Source organism: Topomyia yanbarensis, chromosome 3 (assembly GCF_030247195.1).
Source record: "Topomyia yanbarensis strain Yona2022 chromosome 3, ASM3024719v1, whole genome shotgun sequence".
Taxonomy (NCBI): domain Eukaryota; kingdom Metazoa; phylum Arthropoda; class Insecta; order Diptera; family Culicidae; genus Topomyia; species Topomyia yanbarensis.
In genome coordinates, this window is record NC_080672.1 from 348,118,768 (window position 1) to 348,131,003 (window position 12,236).

Here is a 12,236-nt window from a genome sequence, read left to right on the forward strand (position 1 = left end):
CCGTTTTTGTTGGCGTTGTTGGCCTTGGTGGGGAGATGCGCTGGCTTCGATTTTCGTTGGATGCTTCTGACTTCTTACTATTTCCGGGCTTAGCTGTTGTCCAGGAGGTGATTCTGACATGATTGGTGTAGGTGTAGGTCGTCAACCGGTTATAATTTTTCAAGCGTTGTTTACATTTGAAATTAAACCACTGGATCAATTAAAAAAAGTATTGGTCTGTGATATGAAAAGTACGAAATATATCTTCGGGTTTCTGCATTGACGTTTTTGACAAATACAAGATCAATGCATGTGCCTGCAAGTGTAGTTGCTTGTGATGGATCAGAGATCAAACGAAGCTTGAAACATTCATTCATAAAATAAACAAATTTCAAATTCTCTTGTTTTGAAACATCTATGTTGAAGTCGCCTGAAACGACCATTGGAACATTCTGATTTCTAGACTAAATATTCTACATTAAAAGATGGGTGGGTAATGTCTGCGACATAACTGGAGTGTCGTAACTACACTTGTGATGTTAATCCAAATCTAATGATATGCAACGAAATTACGTTTGCATGTGAAATTTTCAAATGATTCGTTATAATTATGGTTAAAAATTCTAATTGGGAATTCTTTTCCATCACCAACTATTTTTCTTTTTTTCGAATCTACAGCATTCTTTGAAAATATTGTTGAAATGTTATTGATGAAAAACTGAAAATGCGTTTGGCAACACTGCTCACTAAATGGATGGTGGGAAGACGCACATTCGTTTTGATTATGCTAGTATTAGTAGCAGGAAAGAATGAAAAGGAACATAGCCCGAAAACGAGCAAGCGAGAGAGCGATAGTAATTCGTATTCGCTCTACTAAACTAAAAAAAGATGGGTGGGTAATGTCTGTGACATAACCGGAGCATCGTGACTTCACTTCGAGACGTTAATTTAAATCTAATGATTTATGCAGTTAATCAAAGGAGGCTGCCAAAAAGTTCGAATAAAAGCACGCGACTAGTGTACTTTGCACGTTCTATATTTTATCAACACTAGAGAGAATCGAAAAAATAATTCAAAGTGTAATAGCAACATGCAATTGTGGCAACACTGGCCATGGGATGGTGGGGAACACGCACATTCGTTTAATTTATGATGTATTAGCAGCAGAAAGGAATGGAAAAGCAGTGCGCGAAAACGAGCGAGGATAATTTAAATTCTCTTTCTATCCACATATCGTATTTCTAACCTACTTGCTGAAAATTGTTAAACACATCAAATGGATATTTCAGTTTAACTCTTATTAGAACACAATTAATTGGTCCTGAAAAGAACCGTTTATTGTTTTATTGCGGGAGCATAATTCAGACGCACTCCCCGCGACACGGTGAGCCAGTTTAATATATTTGGCCTGAAAGTTATGCGTTTGGTGCAGTATTTTGCATTCTCGAACAAACCAGGCGCACTATTTTGCATTCTCGAACCAGTAGGCATCGTTGGCTTCTCGGGGCATCATTACGACTGAGGTTTGTAAGCGTAGCTCGACTTTGCAGTCCTGTACAATCTCACGAACCAGACGCTGGAACGATAGCCTACAGATTAGTTGCCCTTTAGTTGGGGCGAAATTCTTGCAGGGCGACAGTTCCGATGAGTCACCAGTAGCTGGGGCACTGTTTCCGTCCATCGCCATTGCCAACTGCTTTCCTTCGGTGGACTGGCTGCTTGCTAGTGCTTGAACGAATACGAATGATGAGAAAAACCGACTGACCAATATTCATATATAAACACACGAGAAAGCACTACTATCGCTCTCTCGCTCGTTTTCGTTCCATTCCTGCGCCTTTCCTTTCCGTTCGGCTACCAATACTAGCATAACCAAAACGAATATTCTGTCTTTCCATCGCCTTCAATGTAGTGGCCAGTGCTAGCAAACTTGCATGTTCAGTTTTTCAATAACAACATTCAAACAATATTTTCAAAGAATGTTGCAGATTTGAAAAGAAGGAAGGAGAAGATTTTCACAAACTTAAATTCTTTTGTTTTATTTGTTAGCGCTGATAAAGGCTATTTAGTTTGCTACTAGCAAGGAGCTGCACAAACAAATCGATTTATGCAGTTAATCAACGGAGGCTGCCAAAAAGTTCGAATAAAAGCATGCGACTAGTGTACTTTGCACGTTCTATATTTTATCAATACTAGAGAGGATCGATAAAATAATTCAAAGTGTAATAGCAACATGCAATTGTGGCAACACTGGCCATGAGATGGTGGGGGAACATGCACATTCGTTTAAGTTATGATGGTATTAGCAGCAGAAAGGAATGGAAAAGCAGTGCACGAACACGAGCGAGAGAGGATAATTTAAATTCTCTTTCTTTCGTTCCACACATCGTATTTCTTATATAGACGCTGGAACGATAGCCTACAGATTAGTTGCCCTTTAGTTGGGGCGAAATTCTTGCAGGGCGACAGTTCCGATGAGTCACCAGTAGCTGGGGCACTTTTTCGGACCGTCGTCATTGCCAACTGCTTTACTTCGGTGGACTGGCTGCTTGCTAGTACTTGAACGAATACGAATGAGAAAAACCGACCGACAGATATTTATATAATCGCGCTAATATGCACTACTATCGCTTTCTCGCTCGTTCTCGTGCCGTGCGTGAGCCTTTCCTTTCCGTCCGGCTTCTAATGGCCTAACCAAAGGAGTATGCCGTCTTTCCCCCACTAACTGCTCTCGTCAAGCAACCAAATACGAATAATCATAAAACAAACATGTAGTGGACCTATATATAAACTTTTCATTATTTTATTGTTCGGTTGGTCCACCATTTTGACGGCTCTGTGCGGGATGGGCTGAAAATTTTCACTTTTCCGAGTCGTTTTCGAAAGATTTTTCAAAACACAATTTTTTGTTATTAGTGCATGTTATACATACTTAAAATTTTAATACAGCATAGAGGAACATATTTTCAACAAATTGACCTAAAAATCAAATCATTCTGTTAAGTATGATAAAAGTTATTAACGTTCAAAATCTGACGCGGTGCCGCAGCCGATATTTTGAAACGGGACCCCTATATTGAAAGCTTAAATGTATTCTACATTAAAAACACCCTTTCATTGTAGAAATATTCAAACTGTACAGGCGATAGTTTTGATAACGAATGCAGGAAGGAAACATGTTAAACAATGCATGAAATCTCAGCTGGCATGTTATCATTAAAATACGAAGATAAATTATATAAGGGGTAACACTTTTTAGGTAAAAAGGGTAAAATAGTACAAGCGCAACACCTTCAAAAGCTGTCATAAAATCGTGTAAGTTAAACACAATGAGAATTCATTGTACTTTTATTCATACAATGCGATATGTCGTCATATATCGTTCGCAATCGTTTCCCATCGCCCAATTACATGCAAAGACAAAGGCTTTCTTTTTGTACCGATGTTTGGCGTTATAAAAGCACTCCAATTTGTATCTGCCGCTATCAGTCGTTGTGCTACATCGAAAAGATGAACTTCATTTTGGCACTGGCAGGCATACTGTGTCTAGTGAGCGGAATTCAGGCCGTTACACTGAACGATACGATAAACGGCAACATTACCATTGCACTAACGAATTTCAACGCCTCGGTCAGTACCATTAACGCAACGATCAACACTGCTGACACAAATACCCTGAAGGCATGGACCAATTGGGGCAATGTCATATTATCAAACTTAACCACCTTGTACAATCGTTTCCAAAACTACCCCAACATTGGTATACAATCGCTCGCTACCATCATTAGTAGCCTTAATAGCTCACTAACTAGTCCACCCATGCTATTGGGAAGTGATTTCAACCTGCGAGGAGAATTGTATCCCAACATTTACAACCAAATTCAAGAATCAGGTGATGTACTACTTGATGCCGCTGCGAATATGTCTACCTATGTTATTTGCACAAATGATTTTGCCGCAAACTGTCTGAAAAAGTACGGTGCCAACCTGACTGCCAGTCCGCTTCTGCTGACCCGTTACCGCGACTGTGTAATAGCTGAAAATAGTCGAATCGCCTTAATCGGCACAAACATGAGCAGTCAAATCAATGCTTCTCTGGCCAACGTGCAGACATACTTCGATCTGCTTAAGATCTGTAACGTGCCGACGGCAGCCGCTTTGAATGCTACCTGGCCCCAGCTAGTTCCGTCGGTTCAGTGTCTTAATACGGTAAAGAATCCTGCGTCGAGAGTACCAAGGTTCACAATTTTATTTTAAATATTTTTTTTTTTTTTCGTTTTTAGTTCATCGGCCAAATCGGAGGTATCACTACACTAAACACGTACGTTTCTGACAACGTCCGCTACCCACAGACTCAGTTGGTGAATTTCCGAACGAAACGTTGCGCATCTCTCGTCCAGTTAGACATCGAGGATACGGTGGATCGAGTAAAGGCCAGCTTCTACAGCTGTTTGTCCACCGGAAAGTAAATCCGTCATGGGCTTACTCTCCTGCTACGCTGCATTAGTCAATAAATTACGATTCGTATGAATGCCTATGTTTTGTGTATTCGATTGTGATCACAACCATTCAAAGCTATATTACAGAAGCTAAACATGAATCTAGTGAAACAAAGCAAAACTTGAGTATGCTGAGACCAACAAGTAGAGGAAAAATGATGAAACATTGTGTTTTCCATTTTCCTCTATAGGCCAGGTCCGGATTTTTGTAATACATATAAATAATACAAAAAAGTTTAATTAAAAATCAAGAAAAAGAAAAAAAATAAGTCATTTCATGGCTTACTGGTTCATGGTTGATTGTGGAATTGAAGGGCGTGATTATATTTGGTTTACAAGCTGTGCACTTTTACAACAACAAAAAAGTGAAATAAATAGTCAAGGTCAGGTGATTTCGAAACTGTGACTTTGGAGGATGCTCTATGCAACAAATGAAGATATAAAACAATATTTACGAAATTATTACTTTACACTGATTGCTTAACCGAGGCCCGGAGAGCTGAGTCTCTTTCACCATTCGACACAGTTCGTCGAGTCCAGCAAATGTCTGTGTGACTGTTTTTTCTTTTCTTTTATAGTAATGTTTAAAAGGCTTCAAAAGCCTGGCCTGTAGTGCATTGGCATTGTGTGGGACTCACGACTCATGTTCATGCCTAACCCTTAAAACACTTCTTACTCTTCTTTTGCCATTCTTCCCCATGGAACTACAACAAGGTATTACTTTGCGGAGAACTCGTTGTGCTTTCGTCGCACCTCTTTCTTCTGCTCTATCTCGGAGCCTCACTTAGCTCATGAAATGGCTCGACCTTTGAGCTCTGATTTAACTTTCGACTCTTCTATGACTTTTTGTCTCCATCTATTACGTCGCCATTTTGCTCTTGTTCCCGTGAGCCGTTTAGATGCATATTCCATTAGCCATTTTGCTCCTGTTTCCGTGAGTCATTCAGCTTCTGGCCTTACCGCGGTCTACTCCGATAGTCCCCGATGGTGAACTCACCCTACTCCGACCGATACACAGTGGTCGGAAACGCCAAAAACGTGAACTTAATTCACTAGAGGCCAAACCATCGAATATATTCACAGGATGTCTTTGGAGGAATTGTTCGTATGAATATTCCCCACAATCTGATAATTAAAATTAGGCTTGGCTTACTATGATCGAACTAAAAAAAATAACTTGTTATCCTGACAAGGTACAAAGTTGGTGCCTTTGACCAAGTTTTAGAAATACTCATAGTGAAGAATTTTGTTGAAGAGCTTGAGCTTGTAGGACTAAAGGTTATCGATTTATAAGGCGTTTTCTATGGCAACCCCCTTAAATCTAGTTTTTTTTAATATAACTTTTTTCATTGACTTTTCGTGAAAACTAGGTTCTAGCCAAATGTGTAGGTATCAAAACTACATAATATTGCCGAAGACTGCATGTAAAAATACTTATTCGTTTAAAATTTATTGAAGACTTTTCCATTTTCAACTATGTATAAGAAAGGTGCAAACCAAAATTCACGAACAGGCACTTTTTTCACTGTCTAAACTATGCACAATAAAAGTAAGAAGGTTTGGTGCGTGGCACTTTAGAACCCTATGAATAGGGTAAGTTTACTTTATCATGTTTTTTTACCTTTTCCATACAAAAATCAGCAAAAAAAACGTACACATTTGTCTAGAACATAGTTTTCACGAAAAGTCACAATGAAAAAAGTTATATTAAAAAAACAGATTTAAGTTACCATAGAAAACGCCTTATAAATCGATTACCTGTAGTCCTACAAGCTCAAATTATTCAACAAAATTCTTCACTGTGAGCATTTATAAAACTTTGTCGAAGACACCAACTTTCTACCTCGTCAGGATAAAAAGTTTTTTTTTTAGTTCGATCATAGTAAGCCATGCCTAATTTCAATTGTTATCAGATTGTGGGGAATATTCATACGAACAATTCCTCCAAAGACTCTAGTGAATTAAGTTCACGTTTTTGGCGTTTTCGACCACTGTGCGATAGTTCCCCGACGGAGTAATTCCTCCCGACACCGATATCCGCTTTCTTGATCCATTTAGCTCCTAGCTTTAACGAGATCGACTCAGATATTATGTTACTTCGATTGAGAGTTTCCCGGCAACGGAATTTCAATCGGTACCGGTGTTTGTTTCGTGAACGAATTAGCTTCCATTGTCGTCACGACTCTGGCGGATAGTCCACGGCGGCGAATCTACCCTACCGTGAATTCCCCGGCGGTAGATTGCTCCCGATACCGATGTTCGTTTCCATATCCGTTTTAGTTCCCCGCTTCGTCCTGACGGTGGACCTAGCCAACTCAACGGACCAGCCAATAGGTGCTGAGGTCCATCCAGCGATTCCGGCTGGAGTGTAGCTTCCGGTTCACTGGTGCCCCTACGACCCACTGCTAGCTATTCACGAGCTACCCGGTAGCATGTTGAGGTCGGTCTGGCGATTCCGGTGAAGCCTGACGACCGGTTCGCTAGCGTCCCGGCGACCCGAACCCGGTGCTACACCGCGTACTACTCAACTGGTTCCCGGCGGTGGACCTAGTATACACCGTCGGAGAGTTCTCCGGTGGCGGAATTTCTCCCGTATGCTCGTAACACCTGAAGAGTATGCTCGTGACTCTCTTAACAGCGTCTCAGATATGCTCGCCGTGGCACATCTCTTCAACGATATTGTCCACTGTCGCACCAGGCATACTCCTTCGAATTTCTTCGAATCTAAGGCATTCGAAGACCTCGTGTTCCGGTGTCTCCTGCACGTTCACATACTCCGGACCAAGGGATGACGAAGCGTGTCCAAACCGATGCAGGTCCTTCCGGAAGTATCTTTGCCCGGACAAAAACTGCGTCAAATGGAAGTTCACCTCGCCATACTTCATATGTACCCAAGCAGACACATTTGGGATGAGTCGGTGGGTCCACCTTCCTTTCTCCGCGTTGTCCTACTCTTGCTGCCACTTAGCCAACGAATCCGCTCGGATCAGTTTGTTTGCATACTAGCATTTCTCCGCTGGTAGCATTCCACGTCCTCTGCCAGAGTGATCATGCCGGCAATTACGCATACCGGCCACGACGATATCGGTCCGTACGCACTCGCGAAACGTGCTTGTCAACTTCCGTTCGATTCCGCTTTGAGTTCTGCGAGGCAGCCCAGGCTGGTACGCCATGCCTCAGTATTGAGGATGAGAGACCCACCAGGAGACGTCTCGTGTTGCATCTTACTCCTACTAAATGTTCGACATGACCCTTGCCAATACGTTAGTTGTCCTCGCAGCCTTCTCGCATACAAAGTCGGCATGAATGTTGTAATTTAACCGATCGTCGACAAGCACACTCGGGTGCTTCAGCACACGCATCGATGCGATTGGGCGTTCCCCGACGCTGATCGTGACGCGCTGGCTTTTTTACGGTTTCTGACCAGCACTACCCCCGTCTTGTGGTGGACGAGCTGCAACTTGGCGTCAACCATCGAAGTTTCCACGATGTCAATTGTCTCTGCCGTCAACATCTCCACTCAAGGAGATCCGTATTCCGTGCAGCTACAGCGATAGCCAGCCAGCTGGTGCTGTTGAACACGTTCTTCCGGTCGATCGTAATAACGGCGCAGTTGCAATTACCCCTTCTCCTTTGCTTCAATACTTTCTCTGTGGACGCGATGACTATCGGGATAGCGTCCACCGTCGGGATCCCTTTCCGGAATCCGAACTGCTTCTGCGATAGTCCATTCTCACTTCCTCAGCCCGTTGAGGATGACCCTTTCCGGAAGTTTACCAAGAATATTCAGAAGGCATATAGGCCGATACGATGCTGGATCTCCTGGTGGCTTCCCTGGTTTTGGCAGGAACGCCAGCTTCTAGATCCTCCATCTATCCGGGAAGCAGCCTTCGTCCCGGCATTTCTGTAGACCTGAACATGCCGAGAAACGCCAGGATCGCGGTCTTCAGTGCCATGTTGGAGATACCGTCCGGATTAGGAGTTTTTTTTCGCTTTCAGCCCTTTCGCCACTGCGGTTGAGTCATTCTTCGGGTGAAGACCCTCTACGATAATTGTTAGTTTTTAGTGCTCATTTCAGCTGGCGTCGTTGTACCCAAGGTGCTTAGAGTTATAAGATGATTCGTCTTTGGCAATAACTAGGTGAGGAGTGAGGTAAGCGTGCAGCAAGCTGCGGAGTAGAGAAATAACGGCGAACAACTTTGTTTACATACTGAAATCCAAGCAAACATGCATGGGGATGTAGTAAACAATGTTGTTAGCTGTCGTTTCTAGAACCAACATGGCTGATCGGCGATTTCAAGGATCGTATCACCTGAGAATAAAAGCTCCTTGGTTGCACCCTTGGTCTTAGACATCACGACACTGTAAGGTTTCTCCAGGGGTTAGCATCTATTTCTCTGCACAGCTTCTTGTAGTAGGTGGACTTACTAAGCACTATCTCGCGTTTAAAAGAGGCCCTAGCCTCAAATGTTGTCTCTGACCGCGACTTTTGGCTTTTAGGCAGACATCACGGAGGAGACTGAGCCTTCAGTTCCCCCAATACGCCGGATGCCGGCAGTTCCTCGGCACCATTTTCCTCACCATTGTTACGTCACACGCCATCGCTAATGTTTCCCAACAGCTCATCGGCATGCGGAATTGGTGCTAGACTGTCAGCACGAAGTGCTTTCTTGTCGAAGTCCTTTATACTCAACCTCCGCTCGCCAGCCCTCCTTCTCCGCGTCTCAGTGCAATTCTGCCGACCAATGGTGTAGTGGATCGTCTGGTAGTCGCTACGGTGTACTACTCAATAACTCGCCAATTCATGTTATCCATCAGCAACGCACTGTAGAATTTTACGTCGATGATAGATTCTTGGTCGTCTGTGCGGAATGGGCTAACGGATTCTTCGTTGCACAGCCTTACATCCAGCTTCGCCAAGGGTTCCTCTTGCGTTGATCAGACTGCTATCGCCACTCCACGGGACAAGTGTTAGAATCTCCTATAACATCCGGCGTTCATCGGACTAACGAGTCAGTTAGTGTGTCCAGTATCTAGTTGTACTGCTCTGGTGTCTACCGTGCAGGAGAATAACAACTACATATGAATACGCCGTTGATCCCAACCTCCACCACCTTTTGGACAGGGGAACCGTTCATCACTTGGATTGCCGCCATCCCTGCACCTTCCACCACCCTGTTACCGTTAAGGGGAGGTGCACGATACGGCTCTACAACAATTGCAACGTCAATCTTCGCTTCTGTTGTTGGCTACCACAAGAGTTGCTGTACTATGGCGTAGTGTTTGAGATTAAGCTATGTATGTATGTATGTGTAGGTGTGTTTTATAGTAAGGTTTAAAAAACTTTCAAAGTTTGGCCTGTAGTCAGAACCGTAGCGTGAACTTCTGGCACCCTTGGCGGATTCTCAATTTGTTGCCGCTTTGGTGTTTATATTGCTTTCATTTTCTGTTCAAACTTACGAACAATAATTGAGTCTGTGTTTAGAAATGGTACTTACACTTATCTCGACTTACTTAAATGATTTATCTTTGCTTGTTTATAAAGAAACTAAAGATTTCAGCATCCCTAGCAGACGTTCTCCTGGTACATTACTTCTTCACACAATACGCACATAAGCCGAAATATACCAACACACGTATCAATTTTAAACAAATTTTATATTCGAAGCATGTATGACTTTTACCATTAAAACGAAAACTAAATTTAAAAAAATATCAGAATGTTCCACAAAAATTAAAATTAGTTGGTTATTCTAAAGAAACACTAAAGCTTTATGAAATTTAAAAAGATAAGTTCACTACAGATTGGCCTAAATGATATATTTAATACAAAATTAAATATACAAAAAAACAAACGTGCCTCTGTGTACGAATGTAAATGTGCATGCAAAAAAAAAAGATGGGTGGGTAATGTCTGCGACATAACCGGAGAGATGTAGAATACATAAGGAACACGTTCTTCAAATATGTTGATATTCATTGGAATTTTCGGACAAAAGGTGATTTGGGCGAGGAATATTTCAAATTATTCTTTACAAAAATGATGGTGGTCCTGACAAGGACCGTTTTTGTTGGCGTTGTTGGCCTTGGTGGGGAGATGCGCTGGCTTCGATTTTCGTTGGATGCTTCTGACTTCTTACTATTTCCGGGCTTAGCTGTTGTCCAGGAGGTGATTCTGACATGATTGGTGTAGGTGTAGGTCGTCAACCGGTTATAATTTTTCAAGCGTTGTTTACATTTGAAATTAAACCACTGGATCAATTAAAAAAAGTATTGGTCTGTGATATGAAAAGTACGAAATATATCTTCGGGTTTCTGCATTGACGTTTTTGACAAATACAAGATCAATGCATGTGCCTGCAAGTGTAGTTGCTTGTGATGGATCAGAGATCAAACGAAGCTTGAAACATTCATTCATAAAATAAACAAATTTCAAATTCTCTTGTTTTGAAACATCTATGTTGAAGTCGCCTGAAACGACCATTGGAACATTCTGATTTCTAGACTAAATATTCTACATTAAAAGATGGGTGGGTAATGTCTGCGACATAACTGGAGTGTCGTAACTACACTTGTGATGTTAATCCAAATCTAATGATATGCAACGAAATTACGTTTGCATGTGAAATTTTCAAATGATTCGTTATAATTATGGTTAAAAATTCTAATTGGGAATTCTTTTCCATCACCAACTATTTTTCTTTTTTTCGAATCTACAGCATTCTTTGAAAATATTGTTGAAATGTTATTGATGAAAAACTGAAAATGCGTTTGGCAACACTGCTCACTAAATGGATGGTGGGAAGACGCACATTCGTTTTGATTATGCTAGTATTAGTAGCAGGAAAGAATGAAAAGGAACATAGCCCGAAAACGAGCAAGCGAGAGAGCGATAGTAATTCGTATTCGCTCTACTAAACTAAAAAAAGATGGGTGGGTAATGTCTGTGACATAACCGGAGCATCGTGACTTCACTTCGAGACGTTAATTTAAATCTAATGATTTATGCAGTTAATCAAAGGAGGCTGCCAAAAAGTTCGAATAAAAGCACGCGACTAGTGTACTTTGCACGTTCTATATTTTATCAACACTAGAGAGAATCGAAAAAATAATTCAAAGTGTAATAGCAACATGCAATTGTGGCAACACTGGCCATGGGATGGTGGGGAACACGCACATTCGTTTAATTTATGATGTATTAGCAGCAGAAAGGAATGGAAAAGCAGTGCGCGAAAACGAGCGAGGATAATTTAAATTCTCTTTCTATCCACATATCGTATTTCTAACCTACTTGCTGAAAATTGTTAAACACATCAAATGGATATTTCAGTTTAACTCTTATTAGAACACAATTAATTGGTCCTGAAAAGAACCGTTTATTGTTTTATTGCGGGAGCATAATTCAGACGCACTCCCCGCGACACGGTGAGCCAGTTTAATATATTTGGCCTGAAAGTTATGCGTTTGGTGCAGTATTTTGCATTCTCGAACAAACCAGGCGCACTATTTTGCATTCTCGAACCAGTAGGCATCGTTGGCTTCTCGGGGCATCATTACGACTGAGGTTTGTAAGCGTAGCTCGACTTTGCAGTCCTGTACAATCTCACGAACCAGACGCTGGAACGATAGCCTACAGATTAGTTGCCCTTTAGTTGGGGCGAAATTCTTGCAGGGCGACAGTTCCGATGAGTCACCAGTAGCTGGGGCACTGTTTCCGTCCATCGCCATTGCCAACTGCTTTCCTTCGGTGGACTGGCT

The 12,236-nt window shown here is 41.9% G+C and overlaps 1 protein-coding gene across 1 annotated transcript; it reads left to right on the forward strand.

Moving 5' to 3' along the window:
- The first annotated feature begins 3,469 nt into the window (after positions 1 to 3,469).
- On the forward strand, positions 3,470 to 4,926 carry LOC131693012 (uncharacterized). Its single transcript, XM_058980458.1, has 2 exons — positions 3,470 to 4,188; positions 4,263 to 4,926. The coding sequence occupies exons 1-2, from the start codon at positions 3,490 to 3,492 to the stop codon at positions 4,446 to 4,448; spliced, it is 885 nt and encodes a 294-aa protein (XP_058836441.1). The 5' UTR covers positions 3,470 to 3,489; the 3' UTR covers positions 4,449 to 4,926.
- Positions 4,927 to 12,236: the final 7,310 nt, after the last annotated feature.

What these genes read in the sequence shown, in the direction of transcription:
- LOC131693012 (XM_058980458.1), top strand. Translation starts at nt 3,490, where the DNA reads ATGAACTTCATTTTGGCACTGGCAGGCATACTGTGTCTAGTGAGCGGA. An exon ending in CGGTTCAGTGTCTTAATACG is followed by an intron (nt 4,189 to 4,262) that starts GTAAAGAATCCT and finishes TTTCGTTTTTAG; the next exon opens with TTCATCGGCCAAATCGGAGG.